At 40.0% G+C, this 24,252-nt stretch overlaps 1 protein-coding gene across 12 annotated transcripts in view; it reads right to left on the bottom strand.

The window, feature by feature from the left end:
* Nucleotides 1-24,252, bottom strand: part of ptprfa (protein tyrosine phosphatase receptor type Fa) — a 292,124-nt gene that overhangs the window by 29,037 nt on the left and 238,835 nt on the right. For 9 of the 12 annotated variants that reach the window (XM_068707781.1, XM_068707783.1, XM_068707789.1 and 6 more), the window contains 5 exons: nt 18,474-18,631; nt 14,492-14,503; nt 9,529-9,638; nt 5,336-5,368; nt 4,700-4,797 (listed from right to left, as the gene is read on the bottom strand). In XM_068707781.1, coding sequence (XP_068563882.1) covers nt 4,700-4,797; nt 5,336-5,368; nt 9,529-9,638; nt 14,492-14,503; nt 18,474-18,631 — 411 coding nt within the window. The remainder of the gene's footprint in view (nt 1-4,699; nt 4,798-5,335; nt 5,369-9,528; nt 9,639-14,491; nt 14,504-18,473; nt 18,632-24,252) is intronic. The other 3 variants (XM_068707787.1, XM_068707793.1, XM_068707788.1) reach the window with 3 other exon arrangements.

The raw sequence follows: 24,252 nt of genomic DNA, 5'->3' as shown, positions 1-24,252 counted from the left end.
AAGCACTGCTGCTCTTACTATAGACTAATGGCTGGTAGTTCCAATGCAACAGGACGCAGGAGGACATACAATATGTGTGTGTGTGTGTGTGTGTGTGTGTGTGTGTGTGTGTGTGTGTGTGTATTACTCATGTTGTGGGGACATAAATATGTTTACACAGCCACAGTGTGGGGACTCTGCTTCCTTTTGGGGACAAAATGCAAGTCCCTATAACATAACTTATTACATTTTAGGGTGAAGACTTGATTTAAGAGTTGGGTAAGGATTAGGCAAGTAGCGGTTAGGGTGAATCCTGATGAAATTAATGTAAGTCAATGGGATCTGTGAGTGTGTGTGCTTGAGAGACAGGGTTGAGCCTTCTCACTGATACCGTTTGTGATTTTAATGGGACCACCATGGGCCATATGTTATATGTTATATTTTTGGATTTCAAAATAACAGTTTTCATTAATGATCAAGTAATAATTTCTATTATTAGACTAGTAAATACAAGTACGCATGCTTATCATTGGGGACTTGGCTCAATATCATCCAATCTAAATATTTCATTTGTTGCATCTGAATTTGACACATTTTGCTCAGCTCACCAAAATATTCTAAGCTGTCTCCGCAAAGTTCCATCCATGTCACCACATCGGATAAGAAAAAGTTGGAAAGGTACAAAAGTTGATTCAGCTGCTGTTTCATAATTTATATACCCCCTTCCTTCTGGGGTGCATAAACAGTGCACCCATCTGTCCTGGTTTATCCGTTTGGAAATTCACCACTTTAAATGCAAATTACCTTCCTTTGTAGGACATCAACAAGCCATAATCCCTCACTGGCTTTTACAGTAGGTAAAGGCAGTGGGATATTATTCTTGGAAAGGAGGCACAGATTTATGCACACTTAGCAGCATCCTTTTTCTCCTTCTCTTCTTTTTTTTTTTTTTAAACAATGCTGAACTTTAACTCAGCAATGGTAAGCCAGCTCAATACATGAGTAGAAACACATCAGGGGAAAAATTGGCCAGGAAAATGTACTGTGTTCTGTATTTTAGTGAGAAAATAGAGATTTTCTTGATGGCCATGAGAAAATATACATTCATCTCTGGTCTGACTGGAACAAAAAGCAATTTCCAACATCACTAAGTTACACGAAAAAGAAACCTGTAGGTCAATAGAATGAAAATGGACTGCATACTATATTGTTTTTACCACAGTTTCAAAACGCTCAGATGAAACCTGTGTCACCTTGCCATAAAGAGTTGCTCGCCTATATGTAACTCAGTGGACCCTTTTCCAGTCCCTGAGTTGCCATTTCAGAAGCATTTTACCTTGACAAGAATAAATACATGTTTTATCTTTCTTTTTATTTTCTTCACAAAAAAGTTTACACTATGATCAGCTTTAATAAATCAAGAGCATGTAAATATTGGCTTTTAAGAAAAAAGAAAACTGTGTGTTTGACATTTGCTTATTGCACCATATAATAATGAACTAATTAATTAGCATTTTCATAAAATTCTGGTCTTGATGTAAAAAAAGGCCAAAATCGAAGCAGCAGAGGCTGATATTTTGTCCCCAACATTGATCAAATTCCAAAAATGCTGTGTCTTACATTTCCCATAATGCGTCTCGAATGAGTATTTTTATTAGATATTTTTATTAGATACTAAGATACTCAGATGCTGCCAAAAGCCTGGTGTAATGCATGCTCTCTGTAGCTGTTTACTTTGTAGCCTCCAAGCTCAAGCAGACATAACAGCCAAATTAAGGCAAAATCTTCTGTCTTTTCAAATTACTTCAAAATATTAGAAAAGCTGGATTAAAAATCATATTTTACACTTCTGCTGTAACTGTGACAAAGTTCCTGCTCTACAACATCAGGAGGATTCGCCCCTTCCTCAATGACGAGACGGCGCAGGTTCTCATCCAGGCTCTAGTCATCTCCCGCCTGAACTATTGCAACTCTACTTGCCGGAGCCCCGGCGTCAGCCATCAGACCTCTGGAGCTTGTCCAGAAAGCCGCAGCTCGCCTGGTGTTCAATCGCCCCAAGTTCTCCCACACAACTTCCTTTCTCCGTTCTCTACACTGGCTACCTGTAAGAGCTCGCATCCAGTTTAAGACTCTGGTGCTAGCCTACAGGGCAGTGAAAGGAACAGCTCCTTCCTATCTCCAGGCCATGGTCAAGCCTTACACCCCCGCCCGACCACTTCGCTCTGCTGCCTCGGGGCGATTGGTTGCCCCGTCGCTCAGAGGTCCTGGCGGCCGATCGACCCGGTCACTGCTTTTTTCTGTCCTGGCCCCACAGTGGTGGAATGAACTTCCCACTGACGTCAGGACAGCAGAGTCGCTGCCCATCTTTCATCAGGCTGAAAACTCACCTCTTCAAGAAGTGCTACCCTGAGCCTTCCACTTAGCACTTATTGTATTCATACTAGCTTGTTGCACTTATTGTATTCATATTAGATTGTTGCACTTATTGTATTTTTATTAGTTTGTTTCTGCACTGTACATTTGCTCTGGTTTATGCTCTTAGATGCTTGTTTAAAAAAGGAGATGTATTTATGACTCCTGGTGACTAGTAGTTCTCTTGAATACCTATGTTGAATACACTTATTGTAAGTCGCTTTGGATAAAAGTTTCTGCTAAATGACTGTAATGTAATGTAAAAGTTGAAAACAGTCTTTTTCAAAGCAACACATTTTGACAAGATGTAATTTATTTTTGTCTTGAGTTTGTCAAATTTTGAGTTTTCACTACTGTAAATTTGACTCTTAGTAAAAGTAAATAAAATCTACAAAAATCTTTGATCCCTAATGAGTATCATATATGTCCTGCTTATATAGTTTCTATATACAGAGAGAGTATGGAGGAGTGACTGCATCGTGGACACATATCTGTGGATTGCATGTTTTAGCTTTGATCAGAAAAAAGATTTCTGCACTCAATGCAAAGCATGCTGGGGAGTATATGCGTACAGTGTTTCCAAAATAAATACAACTTTTAACTTTAAACTCATCATTTGAACATAAATTAATTTAATTACACACGTCACTACTACAAACCGGTTAACAGAACCTTCTGACTTCGTAATGAATCACAGCTAAAGCTTGAAAAATGTGAAAGTAAAGAAATAAAGTCTAAATACAATATGACTGAATCTGTTGTTGACTCAACTCAACTTCTTAAGTTTGTCTTCTTTAAAACTTTCAAGTTGTCACTAGTTGACACTGACAGAACTAGTAATTGTAAGTTTAACAAACCAAACTTGGTAGTTTGTTAATAATAGACTAGAATCACCACCTTGTGGTTGTATACCTCCACCAATCAGTCAAATTGCACTTCATATCCATGTCTTTCCAAAATGTAATTTTATACTATTAGACTTTTGTTTGAAATAGTCATAATTAGTATATTAATTATTGAGTTATGGCAAAAAACATGTTTTGTGAGGTCACAGCGACCATCGACCAGCATTCTTATCAGTTCATTTTTTGATATACAAGTGGACATTTGTGCCAACTTTGAAAAAATTCCCTCAAGGTGTTCCTGAGATATTTCGTTCACGAGAATGGACCGGACAGACGGACGGGCCAAAAACATAAGGCCTCCTGCCACGACAATCGCTGACACGGAGGATTAAAACAGAAAACATTAGAGTGTCTTCAACGTTATTGACACAATTAGCTGGAACTGAAGTTGAGTCTACAGGAAACAAAAAAACTTTGAAGCTGGTTTTCTTATTAATTTGAGTTTTCTCAACTTCTATATGTTTACAGTGTAGACAACCATAATAGACAATCCATTTACCAAGGGATTGGTAAAATTCTATCAATCATGTGGGGCGACTATGTCTCAGTGCTAGAGCGGGTGCTTCTGTAGGCTGTGACTCTGGTGCATGAATGTTAGTTAGTCCTGATCTGGCGGCAACCTCTGGTTCTGCCGAGTGAAGCCGAAGTGTCTTAAAACTTGGATTCTCTCTACTGGCCAGCAGGGGGCGACTCCTCTGGATGTATAGAAGTCTATGAGAAAATGGTTCTACTTCTCTCTTGATTTATTCCCTCAGTAAACATTGTAAACATGAGTTTATGGTCTCAATCTCTAGTTTCAAGTCTTCTTCAATACAGCACGATGTTCATTTAGTAAATTATGGTCCATTTAGAGTCAAATAGACCATAAAGCAGAGTATCCTTAAGGACAAGGCTACCTTGTGATTGACAGGTTGCTACCAGAGCCGTATACGGCTGCTCTACGTCACTCCTCCTCAGTCCATGTATGGTCACTGGTTGCAAAAAGCCAAGTTGGCAACGGTTGTAATCTAAAATGGCAACGGGCAAAATCACCGAACTCAAGCCTTCAAAACATCAGTCCACAAACCAATGGGTGTCGTCACAATGACTATATCAACTTCTTATATACAGTCTATGATCCTGATGGGTAGGTGGCACCGTGCATGTTAGCCCATGAGTCTGAATGGGTAAATGACATGTAGTGTAAAAACGCTTTGAGTGGTTGGAAGACTACAAAAGTATGAGTATATACCATGTATTCCAGTTCTCAAACATATTAACACCACAGGAATTAGCCATTTCCAATCTTTTCTATAACTTTCTTCATAAAACTAGTTACCAAGAAACAAAAGACTTTGACGATGGTTGAAAAGAGTGTGTTGCTTCACCTGAAAGCCATGTACTGTATAAGAGCAGGACGTTACCTCGTACTCCTGAGAGAAGCGCAGACCATCATTGGCCTTGAGCCTCTCTATGTAGTCTGCCAGGTCACAGATAGCGATGGGAGGATGTTCCCTCATCCCTGCAGTGAGAAGTGAAGTGGTGAGTATAGTCCATCTTACACACACACACACACACACACACACACACACACACACACACACACACACACGAACTGGACAATGTAACTAGAGTGCGGATACATGTTGAAGGCTCGGAGCTAACTGGTCACGGTAATGTGGGGTGACGGTGATGGTGCTGCGTGGTGAGCAGAAGGATGATGTATGACTGTGCAGCTCTTCAACAGCATACCATTGATGTGAGCGTCAACGAGCATGCTGATTGGTTAAAGAAATCCCATAATGCAATAGGTGAGTAAGAAGTAGGAAGGGTGGTTGGAGTGTAAGAGTACCCACAACGCTGATATTTGTTTCAATATCTTTTATGTCTTTCTACTGTATTTCATTTCAAATCTCAGTTTTAATGACAACCATTTGGTGTGAATGGCTGACATGGGCAGAGCATAAGAGAAGATGATAGAGTTAAATAAAAGGGCTCTGGTTCAAATGGCAGGAATGGGAGGAAGCATTAGTAAAAAAACAAGAGGGATGAAAACTAACTTGGAGTGTTCGGGCAACTGAGGGCACTGGAACCTGCAGGGGGAAAGACCAGGCAAAACAAACAGAACAGGGGTCAGTTAGGAGAAGACAGAGAAAAGAAAAGAACACAGGGAGCACTGAGAAGGGAGCTGTGTGTCTGTACTACTCTCTGCACTGTTCAGCAGCTTTATGCATCTGTAAAATATTTCTTAACATGCATCCTAGAACAGATAAAGTGACTTCAGCCATGTCAGCACGGGACTCTACGGGTGGCCATATTGCTAATTTGTGAATGATCAATTGGTCAGTCCCCCACCTATAGGCTTCGTCACATTACTTTTCTGTTCAGCGAAATTTAAAAAAATTGCTCAATAAGTATTTGAAACTGTCACTGAAGTTTCAGAAAAGACGTAGGAATACCTTCCTGAAACACAACTCCAGTAAGTTTTGGTATTTTTCAACCCTATTTTCTCATGTTTTTGTATCTGAGTGACTAATGGGGACAACCATCTTTGACATTGGTCCAGTATTGAAGGAGATCGCTGCAGACGGCAGCCGCTAAACGGGCTGCAGTGTAATCGTTCGGGGCAACTCGTCACCATCAATGCACGCCCACTAAAAGGGCTTGTTTTTGCTACAAACAGGCAAAGACTGTTATTAAAAGTGTCTGACAACATTATGGAAAGAACCATACAGAGAAATAAACATTTTTCTATTTTCTTATTAGTTGTCTTGTTCACGGAAGTCTCTTTCTGAAATCCAACATTGTCGAAATCAGCTAAATAGTTTGGCAAGGGAAGCACGTTCAGATGTCATCTGATACTGGATGTCGAGAGCTCCGGATTGTCAATCTGGTCTGGTCCAAATTGATAATGCTCAGAAAAATACATTCTAAAGGTACCTACAGATTGGAGGATCTTTTACCATCAACTCCAAACAGTCTAATAGGGCAGTATGAGCCATGCTCGGCTTCTTTGGTGGTTTGCCCTTCTTCAGGATAAGGGATATGTTGGCCAAGTTGAGTATTAAGAATGCCGGAACATATCTGTCAGTGGCCCAATGATTTTTGCTGGTGGATCTAATGAAATTCTGGGCAGAACCCATGAGGATTTTTCCTGTGTAATTGGCCTCCAAAAGTTCTATCTCTATTCTCTAGTTCTATCTGCCTGCCTATCTAGCTTTTCCTCATGAAACTGAAGTGATCTCTGGCGTTTGATTCACCATCAAAAACAATTCCAGCTCTTCAGTAATAACTTGATAAACTGGGGATTATTCATTAAATGACAGTTGAAGCCCCAATGTCTACAAGAACAATCTTAATAGTAATGCTAATAAGACAGTAATATGTCATGGAAAAAAATCATCCCTCCTAGAGCAGGACCGACGAGGTTGTGACAAATCCCTTAGGCTTGGCTCGTCAACGTTGGGTTCAAACACACAGTTAAAAAAGAAGAGAGTAATGGAATATTAGCCAGTAGCCTTGGAAGGAACGCTATAGTTGCGTAAACACATCCTATTACAATATTATCTCCAATGAGGCAGCCTGATATTAATACAAAATGCCCTTCCTTGTCTTTCCCTATCTAACTTAAAAGTAAGAATGTGGTATATAAGGATAGCCGGTACCTGGCTATGATCACTTCAAACCAGTTTCTGACACTTTACCATGTAGTTTGTACCTTTGACGTTGAGGCTAACGTATGTATTTGATACATCTCATAATAAACAGAAAGAAAAACAGATGAGCAGCCTTATGCCTCGTGCCGTGATTATTACTATTAACTATTTTAAAATATTATCAAAAATATTTTCAATTGAGCAAATTCACAACAGAAATTCCTTATTAAGTAAAATCATTAACTTATTAGTAGTTACTTCGTTCCAACCACAACTTTCAAATAAATGTTGTGAAGTATTTTCTTCAATTGCAGTGGAATAAATAAGTATGCAATGGAAATACTCAAGCACAGTGAAACACCTTTAACAGGTCACAGTTTTGTGTTCGTAGCACAAGTAAAGCTGAAGTCAGCTTTTGTGTGTTTGAGTAAACTGGAAGTTTTAGAGGCTTCTAGGCCACCCAGTGAGCGTTCACTGAAGGGAGAACAAAGGTTGGCAGCAAAATGACTTGATGAATGTCTGTTGGTGTAAACAACATCTGCCAAATTCCCACCCACTGCTACCACAGATAAACGCCAAACATCTGATTTGAGAAAAAAAACAACAACATAGATGGAGCACAATGACAAAGTGAGTTTAAAACCTCCCACTGAAAGACAGGTGGGAGAAAGAGATAAGACAAGTAGTTGGAAGGGTGGAGATGAAAAACTAACAATGAGTAAAAGAAGTCCGACAGAAGAGTGTTTGAGAACGCAAAGTGGAGGTAAAATTTGAGAAAAATGGTGCAAAGAATTTAAAAAAGGAAACAGGCTGCAGTGTTTGAAATACTAAAAGTAATTATAAAGGGAGGAAAGGGGGGAGTCAGGTGAAGTTATATAAATGGATGAATCAACAAAACACGAGAGGCTGCCGTTTTTAATTAACAGTCAACATTCTATTTTAGCATGACCATGATGGTCCCCTACCCTTAACCCCATGTTCACTACAGTAACCATGACGACAAAGGTTCCCTAACTTCGACAAACCACAGTTTTTAATCCAAACCACGGTTTTCCCCTAAACCTAACTAAGTGTTTTTTGTGCCTTAACCTTAACCATTGTCAAGTCATAAAAAAAAAATATTTTTTTTTTACAATCATTTGTAACAGTTTTGAAAAGCACAGTGATATGAAGCTCTAGCGTAAGTTCAGTCATAAAGACTATCCTCTTGCATGCCTAAGCCCGTAGTTTATTTCTCATACATCTGACAATCACTCCTCATGCATGCACACTCATTATTTCCTTGCTGTCATTGTTCGGGGCTGTCAATCATGATATCAGCTGTTTAGATCAGCTGGTCTCTCTAGCCAATAGCAAAAATAAACAATGACATCGTTAGCCTATCATCTTGCTGCTGTCTCTTTCTAATATGATTGTCTCTCTACCTTCAGTACGTTCATGCTGCTGTTACGCACCCCTCCACCTCCCCATCTCCGCCCAGTCTTCATCAGATTCATCAGCTTCATCAACTCATCATTCTATCAGCCTCATCAGCCACCACCACCACCAGTGTCTGGATTTATCTTGCTGCTGCTCAGAGCAGACACTCCTCAATAACTCCCTGAAGAGTCCATGTGCCAAAGACCGCCAAGACTTATCATCACATATTATCTGTTAATAATAAACAATTATCTTTTCTTTATCTGACTTGATGTCGTCCTGATGATCGTGGCGTCAGATCAGAATACAATTGCATGTGTTTGCTCTCAAGACAAACTACATATTTTGTTTTTTAGTTTGGATGACGGGCACAGTATTCTGGTTTTCTCAACTATAACTAAATGAAGCAACAACACTCCTTTTCAACTAATTAGTTATTTCAGCTTTGGGTTTGAGAAATCTGGTTTTGAATCGATCATTTTGGCATGATGGACTTTGAATACTACAATACCCATGAGCCTCGGCTGCAATTGCGATGGAGAAGAAGCCAGTCAGAGGTGTGTTTTCTCAAAGAGCAATCTTCAGCTTCTGCCCGCCGTCAGCCGCATACGTAACAGAACTGTAAGCTCGGCCACTGGACGTTCCTTGCTGAAATGCACCTTGGGAGTTGTGGTTAACTTCCACCCAGCATTTTATATGCACACAGGCTTGGACTTTTGACTTTTTAACAGCCAGATTTTTTTTCCGAAAGCAGTTGTTTATCTTTTGTCATGACGATTCCACCAGGAGAGTTTCATGGCATGTGAAGTTGTATAATAGAGCTCACCCCACTTCACAACTCTATAGAAGGATGTTTCAAATGATGGCCTGCCTCTCTCTGCAGTTGAGGCACTATTACTGGGAAATCATAGTACACTACTGTATGTGCTGATCGGGCTGGAGACCAAAACCTAAGCAGATATCTGTCAGTATTATTACGGCAACAAACTGTGCACACTGACAGGGAACAACAGAGATAATTTCACCTCAATAACAGTCTACTTGCAGGTATAACTCTATGTTCATGTATGGCTCAGTATGAATACATATGGGCTTATAAGTGCCTTGGACATTTGTGTGTGTGTGTGTGTGTGTGTGTGTGTGTGTGTGTGTGTGTGTGTGTGTGTGTGTGTCCATGCCTTGTGTTTGATAGTTGAGTCTCCTCATCTCCACAGGGTCTGAGGAGTGGGCCAGTAGTGAGTCCTTGACCCCCGCCATGTGCTCATCCTTGGCTGGGGATGTTCGTTTCCTGGGGGAATGAAGAAGTGGGGAGAGAAGGGACCCAAGTTAGGACAGGCCACAACAACTAAAAGTCCATGCTTTATCTCAAGCTAGGAACAATTTTAGAATGACATTTTCTTTGACACAAAGCGGAAAGTAATGGGGAAAAAAACACAATAAACACGTTTTTATCAATCAAGATTGGGATTGATGATCCACAACATAGAGCATTAATATTTTTCAAATGGATGAAAATACAGTTTGTTTGAACTATTAAAAATGAGAAAACTATTGACAAAAAACCCCTCTCTTGATCCATGGCCATGCACTCTTTACACTTTTTAAATGAATTATAAAGGGATTATGGATGTCGATCCTTGACGGACATTGGAGATCATGCCACCAGTGTAAAGAGTGAATTAGATGTCAGTGAGTTGTGGTAAACTGAGGGTGAATGTTAAGATCCTGATGTTTATTGTATCTGTTCAGGGCGCATTATCTGTGCATATCTGAATAATACATTTGTATCTGGTTATAGCTCTACCTTAAGGTGGGGAAACAAATCTATCAGGCACGTGCAAACACAAGGTGATGAATTACCATGCCGGGTAGCTTCGACTCTATTCTATTAAATACATTTATGAATTTTGCATAGTTTTTGATTTTGAACATTTATGAATAGTTTGTGGTTAGTGATATAATTAGTGAGACGTTTGTAAGTCAAGCCATTGAATCCATGATATGTGAACTATTATGACAAGATGTATTCATTTTGAAGAATAACAATATGCCCAAAGCACATTTACTATTATTCTTAACAGTAGGACATTTATAAACCAGCTAAATACCAGCAACATGAGTAATGAGTGATTTTCACTTCTGAATTGATACTGATGTTAAAGCAAATTGATGGGCTCCTGAAGGTGCTTACATATTCTAATATAAAGCAACTTTTCAAGTATTTTTGGGAAGAATGGAAGGACAGACACGATCAACAAGAAGATTGGCCTTTTCTACATAGTTATTGATAATGCTTGACATCGGTGCTCCCAGGTCACATTCCGAAATCTGAACAGTGATACTACATTACAACAGATGGTGGTTCAGATACACTGTATTTGAAGTAGGGCTTGGTCACTGATGGAGAAAAACTGTTGTTGGAGTTCATGTAAGAAAGAGCAGCTTTCATCTCAGTTGAGAGAGACCTCCCATATTGACAGAAATCAGTTTAGGAAAGCAGTGAATTTCACAGTATGTTGGAGCAGGCTGCCGCTCCCGTTTAATGTCTTGTGCCTACTTGAGTGTTTCCACAGATGGATTTAAAGTTTGTGTGTGTGTGTGTGTGTGTGTGTGTGAGAAAGGGGGGGGGGCTTATTCAAATCCATAATTTCCCCCATATGACTGTGCGAAAAAAGCAGTTGGTGAAGCAGCCTTGCATCTACAGGGTTGGCTAATGGCGGCGGGACTGAGGGCATGTGGTGCTGCATGCAGCCCTCTGCTACAAACATGATGCGCATACAGCTGTGTTCACTGGAGTCCTTTCTGTCAGCTGAAAGCTTTGTATTACAGCATATGACAGTCGATTCAAAGCGAGGGGGCGGTAGGTGTAATGGTACAGTCATGTACTTGAATCTCTCATACAGTCAGTGCTTGGCCTGGAATAACATTTGTGTATCTACAGAGATTCAAAGGTTTCAAAGGATTCTATGACGATGTTATATGATCTATATAATAAGTGACTGTGGTCACTTATTATAGTGTATATTATACGTCTCTCGGGCCGGCCAACAGCTGTCAATGGATCAGGTCAGGTCTGGAATTTATTTGGAGATAATTGTGAGTAACACATCTGTTGTGGTTTGCACAACTGGACCTGTGCCGAACACCTGTCACCTCAATGAACTCGGAAATAGTTTGGGACATTTTGGGAAATGTGCTCATTATTTTTCCTTTGAGAAGTGAGATGTCCAGATGGATATCCGTCTCACACCTGTGTGTTAAGTACAGAGAGGGAGTCCGGATGCCGTAGGTCCGTCCAAAGTCTGCACCAGCAGCTCTAAAGCTCACCAATTAAAAAACAACTTCAAACTCTACATTTAGCACTTCTCAAATTGACAAAGGCACTGTCAACACTGCAAACTACTAGCTCATAAGTAGCGGAGGTGACCTAATATTTCTACTACTGTAATATACGTCTGCTACTCTCACAATACTCAAAATCCTTCCACACATGAAGCGCAGTGAGAGCACGCTGGTATTTTGTATATAGGGATATCGGTGGTGTGAATAAAGGGGGAGGATGTACTGAAAGAGACATACAAAACAATACCAAAACAATTAGTAACTCTTGACATATATTATGGAACAACAAAAGAAAAGAGTTTAGATCTTTAGACCAGGCCTGTGTCACTTTCAGACAGGATACGGTCCATTAGAATCACTACCATTAGCTGTGCTACATTTAAGACATGGGAAACAATGTTTCCCCTTGAATGGGTTAAAGACAAAAGGAAAAAAGAAAGTTCTGCAATTGAATAAATCTAATTGTCTCTCCCTAATTTGCTAAATTATGATATAGTGGCAAAGGTGTTAGTTATTAAGACCTGGTTGATAAAAACACAAACACGATCCAGACAGTGTTTGATTGAATCCTTCATTTCAAATCATAGGTAAAAAGTGAGAAAATTTGGGTGAAAAATTCATTGACCATTTGGAATACAGTCAGGTTACTCTAGATGAAGAAAGGACCTTGTTGAGAGAAATGACCTTGTCTTTATGCCATACAAGAATGATAAAATAATTCAGATATTATTTTTATAATAAGGATTATACATTGTGGCAAACCAGGGGAGAAAGCCAAGCAGATCCAGCACAGGGTACGGATCCCCAAGCTCAGGTTGGTGATAGAGGGAGGGTTTTATCCAGCTCAGGTGCTGCTGCCACTCGGCACATGGCAATGGTCACACCTGCAGCCCATCAGCTAATCAAAGCAGGCATATGTTCACCCAGCTCTAAGCAGCACCGGCAGACAGGCTGGGGAGAAGACCAGGAGGATCTCCTGAACCACTGCAGACCAGCAGCGCTGAACAGGAGGTAATCAAGAAGCCTCATCTCTGTCTCTCTCTCTGCTCTACCCACAGGACAGAGGAACTGCCTGGCCTTGGGAGAAGGCTGAAGGCCAAACCCCATCCTCTTTATTAAAGGACACTTTTTGTTTCATACCAACTGCCTCTGAGTTCTTGTTTTATTGTGAAGCTTGCCTCCACGTCCCCTGGGTTGCCACAACATATCCGGGAAAGACATTAGTGATAAAGTCATAAAACAATTTGAAGAACTTAAATTAAATCAAGATTGGCCTCGTCAATACAAAAGATCTTCGATTGGGAAGCTATGCGTGTCGCAGTCTCGCTAAAATAGAAGCAACAGACATGAACATCCCTTCATTGCCTTAAATAAATACCATGCTCTAAATGTGGATCATCAAATTCACAAAATACAAAACATAAAAAAAGAACAAATTATAGCAAGATGGGAGACAGAATTAGGAATTGTGATTTACACTGAGCAATAGAATATGCTTGATGCTGTATTTCATTAGTCCAAATAAATATGCTCAATATGCCTGGGTCAAAAGTGTTGGAGAGAAGGTGTAGAATTCACAATCATATTTTGGTCATGTGAAATGTTAAAATGTGGCTGTGTATTACTGTGATTATGTTTAGATATGCAGGCTTACACAGACTTGTATGCATGAATATATATAAGTACACGTCCATAAATTTCAATGCTTATTGGGCTTCACTGCATTGACAACATATCTTATATATTTTTGAGGTTTTTTCTTTTTATCATTACTTTTTTGCCACTGCAGTACAATTAAACAGTTTATGATATGTGACACGGCCCTTCCCTGGGGTTCTGTTCGTGATCATCCAACATTGTCTAACTACGAGAACTCGGATGGGCGGAGAAAACGGAGAACCCTGAGGAACTAAACCCACACGAACGTTTCCTCGTCACTTCATATTGGTTAGACTGTCCTCGCGTTAAGTCTAACTGACTCTTAATAGATAGAACATGATTAATTAGGGCTTATGAACCCAGTATGGACACTGTAACATTTCTGTATACAACAATAGTAATAAAAGAGAACAAATTAAGTGATTATGGGAAATTGAAGCAAATGAACACAAAAATAAACAATAAAAATGTCCCGATTAAACTAAGCAGGCTCTATTTAAGAGTTTCTGTCTCGAGAAAGTTTCATTTTAGTTATATGACAGTGGCTGCAGCTGGTCTTTATGGCAACAAAAGTCACTTTTTTATTAGTAGATAATGCCGTCCGGGCAACACTTTTTCAAAAACAAGTGACTGATTATGTATGTACAGGTGATGAAGACAGTGAGGTCAAACAGGCAACACCAGCAGAGGACAGAATAGGTGGTTGTGATGTCACTTATTGCCTCCAGGTGATGGAGGAAGTGGCTTTTTGTAAGGTCTGCCATTTGTTTTGCAGCTGCAGGTGTGTGAGGTGAACCAAGCATGAAGGGAGGATTAGAGCTGAGCAGCAGAAGACACACTCAAAGAAAAACGTGAAAAGCACTCACACTCTGACACACACGCTCGCGAGAGCTGTCAGTTGAAGGTAATATGTCTCAGGTAAAAAAAGAAAAAGAAAAGAAAGACAGCTCAGAGAAGCTGGCATGGTGGTGTGATGCTGAAAAGTGTAGCAGAAACAACCAGCGTCTGTCACTTCACAGCATCACTGTCAGAAAGCACCTCGAGGGTGTATGTGTGCGTGTGTGTGCGTGTGTGTGTGTGTGTGTGTGCGTGTGTGTGTGTGTGTGTGTGTGTGGTGTAAGAACGAACAGAGGCACTAACCTTTCTTGGTTGCTGCATCCACAGAAAGCAGGCAGAGAGTAAACAAGGAAGCAGAGAGAGAAAGGATTCATTTACAAGTTGTCAGCAGCGGGAATGCCACACAGTGTCACAGTGGACAGGAAGTCCACCTGACGGAGCACATTACAGCGCCTTACTTATTACGCCTACTCCTCCCTGTGCTCTTTATCTGATCCACAGCCAGCCGAGCAGCCTCTCCTTCCAGCTTACACACGTCTTCTTTTATTGCTATTTACAATTATACATTGAGTGAGACATATTAGGTGTCGGTGCTCACTTCTTACATGAATTACATTCTTCTCAATCTTACTTAAACGCAGCATGAATTTAGAGTAAAGGGCTGGATTAACATAAACTGAGGGCCCCTTTTTGACACCACTGTGTGCACTGTGAATGTATTCTGTTGCCAACTTAAAACCTGCTCGTTAGGTTGGCAACAGAGAGAACAAAAAATACAAATAAATCACAGAGATGCCCATTAGCCCTGGACTATTATCACATGACCACTGTGTTTGGTGAAATATGGTTGGTAATTTGTGGTGGGAACAAAAAGATCTTTCAGCCAGGAGGCCGCTGTTCATTGCATGTGTGAAACAAGAGGTCAGCGTGGACTTATTCGTCACGTCATTTTGGTACTTCAGTAACGGCACTTCTGTAGTTATTTTAACCCAAACGACGCTATTTTCCTGAACCCAACTAAGTAGTTTTGTTACCAAAACCTAACAGAGTAGTTTTGTTGCCTAAACTTAACCGAGTTGTTTTCTGTGAAGACGGAAGTTTATTTTGAAAAGGCCGCCAAGAGCGGACATTGACACGTGGTTGCTGGCTTTCGTAGGAAAACGCACCAAAAATGAGCAACCTTTCATGAAATATCATACGAACCATCGTATGAGGATAAGATAGGAGATGAACTAATGCACGCAATGTTTCTGTAAGTTATTAATAATACAAATTTGAATGTCAACGTTATGAATGAAGCTTTGAATTATTTGGTACAGCCCTAACGGAGACTCATTCAAACAGGCACCAGAGCAAGAGGTCTTTGTGAGTATTGTGTAAACATAATTGCTTATTGTGTGTTTTATGTTTTTTATAGTGTATAGCTTTTATATAAGATGATTTTAATGTAAAGTGTCTTTGAGTACTATGAAAAGCGCTCGATAAATAAAATGTATTATTATTATATTATTATTATAAATAGGCCTGTATAACATAGTGAGGAAGACAGTGAGATCAGGCAGGCAACATGTATAACATTACATTTTTACTATTAAATATACTTATTATATTATAAAATGTTTTTCATGGTGAATAATGTCACTTATACCGTGTGAATGCGTCCTACGAAACTCAGACATAGAAATCTCTAGTGGTGTATTTATGTCCATGTGGACAGCTACAGTACCAGACACATCGTCTGTGTCTGTCATCATTACGCATAAAGATGAGACAAAACATGAGAGCGTCTGGAAAATAAAAGCAACCAGCTTTGTATTCAGTCTGAAGTGTGTCTCTCACGGTGTGTGTCTGTACTGCTAGCTGCATTGGCCATTTGCATCAACTAAACACACTGATTTGTCTCAGTCAGTCTGCTGAGGAGTCATTAGCTTCAGCTGAACTTTAGAGTGCAATTTTACACAGAAACTAGAGCTGTGGACTGTGGCGCTCATCACTTACACTTTCGATGCATTAGGAAGGATCACCTGGGGACTATTTTTTTTTAAAAAGGAGAGATGTTACAGCAATCGATGCCTCTAAAACACCAAACCTATGGTGTAAGTGTTCAAATGCCGCTTGTGTGAAGTAGGGGTTATGATAATCTTGACATACCACTTTAAAAACACACTGTTGCTGTTCTACAAAATACACATCTCCAAATTTGGAAATAAAAGACTTCAGGTTTATAGGTTGAGAAAATTCTCCTTTTTCATTGGCAAATGAGGCCAATAAAAAAACAATTGGGTGACCACCAAAATGCATGATCACAATTCTTTATAGTTTATGAAATATTACTACATTCAAAACTACAAAACTATTTTACTTCGTGCCTTTTAAGTTTGTGTTTTCCTTCAACAGAGTTTGTCAGTAAAACACATTTTTAGCACTATATTAGAGTCTATATTAGAGCTCAACTCATTTTCATGGTGTGCAAAAATAAATGAAAACTTCTGGCTGCCTGGAAATCAATCTGCGATACTATTATATACCTATGTATATATGTTGGGCAGTAACTTTGTAAATGATTTATGAGAATATACAATGTCACTTTGGTCTTGGAAAAGCAAGTGGTTTCAGTTGGAGATGCTTTCCTCATGGACTCCTCAGTACAAATATCACTCGACGTCAAGTGAACGAGCAAAAAGAGTGGAGAATGAGGGAAAAGACAAAACGCGTGTTTGCATTTGAGCAGAGCAGCGGCCATATGGAAGCCCCCGTCAGCCCAGTCAGCAGCTCCAGATGTTTGATCCGAGCACAGGAAGTACGAGCCAACTGTTAGCCTGGATGAGCGGCGCCGCGGGGCAACTCGCAGCGCCTTCCTCCCATATGCTGCGGAGGGCCTATGCCTTCGGGCTCGCTCGGCGAAGACAAATGTCTGTCTCTGCTCTACAACATACCCACTCTGACCATTCCTCGGTGCCCGACTCTTGTAAAGTGTTCTCGTCATCTGCTGTGCTGAAGAAAATGCTCCAGGTGTCTCTCTGGACTGTGCTGAAGAATGAACACAATGAACATGCACTGCCTTCAAGGTCTTTTTTTATGACAGATGTCACTATGTACGCTAACACTACTGTTAATGGTATTTGAAATACTTAAATAGCAGTTTCTTTATTCATCACGACTGTAGGTTTGGTAAAGAGTTGGGCTATTTACTGCATTTATTTACATTTGCAGCACTGAAATTGGTTATCTCAAATCTCCATAATAATGGCAGTCCTAAAAAACAGACATAAAATAACATCTATTATTATTCACTACGCTACCTAAAATCTATTTTTTTTCCACTGATGGAGAGCTTATACTTTATGGTACATAAAAAATATTTTCCTGCAACCTGAACAGACTGTAATGCAGTCTTCTGATTGCATTCCAAGCATACATATAGTTTCATTCTATTTAGGGACAGTAGAAATATATGAAATATCTTTTTCTCACTCCAGATTTACAAACACCCAGGAGGGGCTGTGACTTTACCTTCACTGTCCACCACTGGTTTAACCGGCCGGTCGGGGCCACAAGTGATCACCTGCTTCAGTCAGATTGAACGCCTAGGTAAACCACAAACGTTAGCCCAGTAGTATTCTTGATCTATTTTGACCATCAACACTGATGGCTCTGACCGTGGCTCAATGGAGCGATGCTTAGTGTGCGCGTGTGTGTGTGTGTGTGTGTGTGTGTGTGTGTGTGTAGCGAGTGTTTGGTTGAGAGAGGCGGTGGCTGCGCTCAGGGCAGACAGGTGTTTGGCCATCAGAGCAGAGGGAACGGTTAGCAGTGAAGTTGTCTAGTGGCAGTACATGTACAGTGTGGGTGACAGTTTGCCTAGGTTGCAGAATGTAGTGAAATATATTTATTCTGTACCTTATCATTAGGCAACAACCTCACGTTTAAGCACGTATTGTAATTGACTATCCGTTTGAACACTGTAACAAGTCAGATTAAAGTAGATAGGCAGGTTTTGTTTCTCCTTGAAATTGCTAGTTAGATAGCTGTGAACCTAAGTTGGTAGAAAGTTGAGTTTGTGTTTCAGTTGTTAAATGATTTGGTGCCATCTGCAGCCTTGTTTCCTGTGTCCGCTTGTCTCCGTTGATTCATTTTGTGCCTTTTATCCTCTTTGTAAATATCGTTTATTTGACTGCTGACAAAAATGTCAATCAACGCCCGAGTACATCGGCCTTATGTTTCTTCCCTTTCCCCTACTCCTCTCTGGGACGTAACAGGAGGGATTTGTTTTTACCGTCAGACTCACCTCTTGAAGAGCAGAATGGCAATGACTATGATGATGATGAGAATGACCGCCAGCACCGGACCCATCACCCACAGCATCTCTGGGTCCTCAGTTTGTCGGGTCATCCCACTGTGGAGCTTCACCATGATGGGCTCAGAGAACGGACTGGCCGCAAACGTCTGCAAATGACCAGAGGGATGATCCAGAGTCAGTTCACGGTCACTGAGTTGTACACAACAGAGCACAGTATCAGGGTATAATACTGTCAGTATGATGGTATTGCACTTTATAAGGTTGGGCTTTTTAACCTGCCAACTCTCCTGGGGTTTCTTGAGTTTCTACCATCTACCACCCTGCTACCAGTGTGTGTACCAATGTTCCTCCAAGGAAGCTTCCGTAATTCAACCGACCCACACAGCAACAACGACACTGAGAACTTAACGGATAAGTCTATCTCTCTGTGTCCTTGACAGGTACATGAAGTGTCCAGGTTACTTACACACTACACTACATTTTCAATGGGATCCCAGAAGTCGCTCTCTTGAAGGGAAAAGCAAAGAGTTCCCAATGCTGGTTGTGTGATCGCTGTCTCTTGTCAATAGTCAGTTTAGTTGATATCATGGCTTATGTACAAACAAGGTTTCTGTCTATATTCAATGTATCTTCAAAAACAAATAAAACTCCTCCGTAGCACTAGTAGAGGTAAAAAACACTCCACAGGGAACCTTTTATCTTTTGAAGATAAATCAAGATGATGTTGCCTTCCACACTCATCGGAGTACGGTGTATAAGGTCTACAGTCTGGATCTTCACTTTGGCCCAGCTTTCATTAAAAAAAGTATGACTAAAAATATTCATTCACAACGTAGTTTTCTGACAAGACAAAAAGTCGCATTGAGAACAACAAATGATGGCAAAATGTGAAAGATAATGGACAGATTTATGAACCAAAGGCATCCACAAAGCCACAAAAAAAGGTCAAGAAGCAGCAACAAAGCAGCTGGAAAAACTCCAGGCTGACGCTAAACGTTAAGGTGCCATTATAAAAGGGCTATGGATGTAGATGTCACACTTGTGTTACTTTTAGTTGGCGGTTTCTGGTGTTTATAGGCTATTAGTGGGAATAAGTGCAGAAATAATGTGTGAATCTGTTTACTAAAGGGATATGCATTAATATTATATGATATTTTAGCCCAGATCGAATAACAGGTGAGTGACTCCATCTTCTAAATAATTCAAGTTGAGGAACGACCACTGAAAGACAGTTATGTTACACTGTGGGACAAACAAGTCACAATCCCTTTTTTTGCTAACGTTGTGAAACATGAGAACACCACCTGTACCTTGAACACATCAAAGATGGCATCAACACAGCTGTAGCCCCAGAACGCTTTGAGGACAAAACATTCAAGAATGAGTGACATTCAAATGTCTAACATGAGTAAAATAAATATATACATTTTTGTCAACATAATATAATTCAAAAGATGTGTGTCAAAATGAACTGCCCTCCTCATCAGTGAACACTCTAAAAAATAAACGTGCTAACTACACACATATTCTTCTGCTTGTCCCCCTTATTGTCTCATGAACAATGAAAAGAGTCGGGGTGACATATTTTGATGAACCATTTGGCAGCGATACTTTTGTCGGTTTACCAGTTCTGAACAGTTGACCCAAATTGTTCAATTTGGACACTAGTGGGTGTGTGTTTAGTGAGACAGGGTTCCATAGGAGATTGTGGAGGAGAATTAAGTCCTGCATACACCCACCCACACACACACACAATGTGCTGACAGGCTGATTCAGGTGAAGGCAACTGGTTAATTGTGACAGTGGTTAGAAAGCAGCATGGGTGGGGGGCTAGGGAGGACAGGGACTACGAGGTGAGACAGACAGAGGAAGGCTGCTGTGTTGGCTGTGGGAGTGTACAGCTCATTGTGAAGAGGAGGACAGGGAAGAAGGAAGAAGCACAGTGGAGGATCCGCATTAGTGAGGACAAATCTAGTAATGCAAACAACTTCACAAGGCCTTGTGGACCTGAGGCCGGACTAGGCCATGTCCCTGACATCATTAGACAGCATGGCAGCCTCTCCTATCCTACCACACTGCTGCTAGGAGAGACATGGTGCCTTAGAAGTTGTCAGGCTGAGCGACTTATTATCCATCCCTCTTTAAAATGGGTTCAAGTCTATCTTTAGCTCAAATAGTAGCTTTACCAATTATACTGACCATTTTAGTGTTGTATTTGTGTATTATACCATACTTAGCAAATGATTGTAGTTTAATACAACTTGGCCATCACCTTTAACAGTGGACTCACCAAGTTAATTGCTGAAATATGACAACAAAAATGTATACTTGCTCCGGAGCTTTGAATCATATCACACATGTCGTTTGTTTGGCTCAGTTAATAAACCAACATTAACGAAGAGTCCTAAAAGTGCTCCGAATAATGAAAGGATTGTACTCATCAAGACCGTGAGGTTGTGGTCAACTGGTCACATACTGAGTCTCAGTCAGGAGCCTCGGCGTCACTTTCTAACACACTGGGTAGTCCAGCGCGCCAAACTGTGACGGATCACTGCGGTCGCAGTAAACGCCTGGTTAACGTTGTAAATTCAAACAAGAACAACAAAGAGAACAAAGAGGTTTAGACAACAAAACCACCTAGTTAGGTTTAGGAAAACATCATGGTTGGTCATTAAGTATGGAAAAAACAACACTACACGAACACTGGTCTCCTGGATGAAAGTCCTGTGTTTGTTTGACTCATTCATCTCCCTCCCCCTGTGTGTGTTTAGTTGTTTTTTTTTTTGTTTTTTTACAATATCCCAAAGCTGTGCTCAACAAGTTCCAGAAAGTACTGTTCTTGTAGCCACAGCCTACTTCACCTTATAGCATAGTGCCATAAAACTGCTTTGCCATTGGAAAACAATTAGGAAAGCATTAAAAAAAAAAGCCATGCTGTTGCATGAGTGACATATCCCCTCACTGCGAGGAACACAGCCAGTGTAGTTAATGTGAAACATCTCTACGACTGCATTTACAATCTCTGCAGGGTGGATCTGTGTCGGGCAGATGTTGTTTGTCTGCTGGTTTGTTGGAACCTTTTGTCATTTTGCTTGATTCTGTGTAAATCTGTGACCTCATGTTACTTGATGCTGCAGCATCAGCCAATTACTGTTCAGCCATCAAACTGACTTCATGTATTCTTCCAATCCTTTTCAATAGCAATGAAGTATGCAAAGATGGGTAATTACGACACAATAAGCATACATATGAACAGAAGTTTGTCCCCGTCAATTATCTTAAAAATCATTTTATTTAACTGAATCAGAGTATCATATCACTTTTCCCATAAAGTATACATTTTACTAGCGACTGTCGTTGCTCTAAAGATACATGTTATGCTTGCAATAAGTTGGGTGACTCCAAAAGTGCTGGATCCATCCATTTCCCTCCACACAACCAATAGAATCAATTTGTTAGAATTTGTCAAAACTCCCGAGGCCCCTCATCATGGTTGCATCATTGACCTTCAAAGAAAACAATTCCTCGTCTCTACATTCTGATTAGTGAGCTGCTGTCCGGATTTGTAAACAGCTGGATGTTGGCACAGAGATAAAGATTAAATAGGAGTCACGTGGATCAACTTGCGAGGCGTAATTCACTTTAAGTAACTGTGCTGCTTGTCACTTTATGTTCTGTAAGACAAGTGCAATAAGTTGGACTGTGTTAGCCAATGAGGCCATAAATATTGCTGTGCGCCTGACGGGGCTCTGGCTCAACGGGGCTGCAGCAGCAGCAGCTCCGGCTCCGGCTGAACGCTGTAAACACGATTGAAGAATGCTGCTTGTTAAAAACAATGTCACCCCCACGACCGGCTTTGCTTCCTTATTGATTCATTAATTTCAACACAGTTTCCACGCACTCTTTCACTCCCAACGTTGTCGGTGAGAGCTTGTGATATCGGGGCCGACAACTGCAAAATGAATTATACATGACCTTTGAGGCTGAAAGAGATTTGTTGAACATTTGTCATGTTGTAGAATGCTGAAATGAAACAAATGCGTTATGACTTGCCATGGTCTTTGACCCTTCCAAACACATTCAAATATACGCATACATACCGTAAATCTAGTGTTTACTTTACTCTCTAGACGGATTTAAGCATCCTAATCCTTCTGAATAATCAAAGCAAGCTCTGACTGCATCTTCCATACTTTGCTTTGAAAATCCATTTACTTGATGTATTAAATGTATTCTATCTAACACTTTCATTTAAAAAAGGTACAGGAAAGGTGATTTAGAATCATGGTTTTCCATATTTAAATATAGGATGATGTAAAAAATTAAATAACAGCTGAATAACTTTTCTCGTGGACGTCCACATACTTTACTAACATGGCATTCTGGGGAATTTTTCATGCATGAATTTATGGTGGAAATGTCTTTATGTATAGAAAGGAAAACACTGAATTCAGGTGCCTGGTGACACTTCAAAATATTCATACGTTATCTAATAATGCAGTAAGGCTCTCAGACATTCTGTGTTGCTTTCAAATACGAATAGTTCTGTAGACCAACTTTTCTTATATCTGCTGAGTCAACACATGCTTCTGCATTATTTACTATTCCCTCCTCTTTAGTGTCTTTTGATCGGGGAAGAAAACTCAAATGTTTTTTTCAAACTAAATGTGCACGTAGCACCTATTCACCTCAATGATACATTTTACTTTACTTTATAAACTTCTAGACTTTAATAGCTTTCCAGAATAAGTTCACAATATTTTAAGGAAAAAGCTCCTAATATTACAAGAATAAAGTCCTACTATTACAAGAATAAAGTCATACTATTACAAGAATAAAGTCCTAATATTATAGAAATAAAGTCCTAATATTACAAGAATAAAGTCATACTATTACAAGAATAAAGTCCTAATATTATAGAAATAAAGTCCTAATATTACAGGAATAAAGTCCTAATATTACAAGAATCAAGTCCTAATATTATGGGAATAATGTCCTAATATAACAGGAATAAAGTCCTAACATTACAAGAACAAAGTCCTAATATTACAAGAACAAAGTCTTAATATTGTGAGAATAAAGTCCATATATTGAGAGAATAACATCCTAATATTATGGGAATAAAGTCCTAATATTATTAGAATAATGTCCTTATATTATGAGAATAAAGTCATAGGGGTTAGAGAAAAAACAATAACATTAACAAGGATAAAGATGTAATTTTTACAAAACGTTTTTAACGATTTTAGTGCTCTGTCATGTGTCAAAACATGCTGATGATTTGCAGTCACAGGTTTAACCAATAAGCCTGATGGTATCATCAGAGGAGATGAAACCAGTTACATGATTTACGAGTCAATAAAGAAAAAGCTGAGTCATCATGACGTAAAAGGCGGCCAGAATCCACCTGTCCTTTAGCCTGCTGACGTCACTGGGGACCGTTGGTCAGACACAGAGTCATGCTGGGACTCTGGCCAAATCCCAAAGTCCCCCCTAAACCCTAAACCCTGAACCCTCAAGGACTTAATTGACGTCACCTGGTAAGTGGTTGAGTGTGAGAGGCTGCAAGGGCTCAAAATGGTGTAAATATGAATGGGACAGCAATTTCCTGCAACATATCATGTTACCATGAAAACGACAAAAAACTAGATGTATCATTGTGTGTATTTATTTCATACTTTGTACTCCCTGATTTGAACGTCTTCAGACTCTTTCCTCACAAGATGAGGTCATTTCATATAATCTATGTACTTGTTTTTGTCAAAAC

The sequence above is a fragment of the Cebidichthys violaceus genome, unplaced genomic scaffold, assembly GCF_023349555.1.
Source record: "Cebidichthys violaceus isolate CVI_PGR_0920_01 unplaced genomic scaffold, fCebVio1.0.p SCAF_13, whole genome shotgun sequence".
NCBI lineage: Eukaryota > Metazoa > Chordata > Actinopteri > Perciformes > Stichaeidae > Cebidichthys > Cebidichthys violaceus.
The sequence above is the reverse complement of the archived record's forward strand: the minus strand, read 5'-3'. Positions and strand labels throughout refer to the sequence as shown.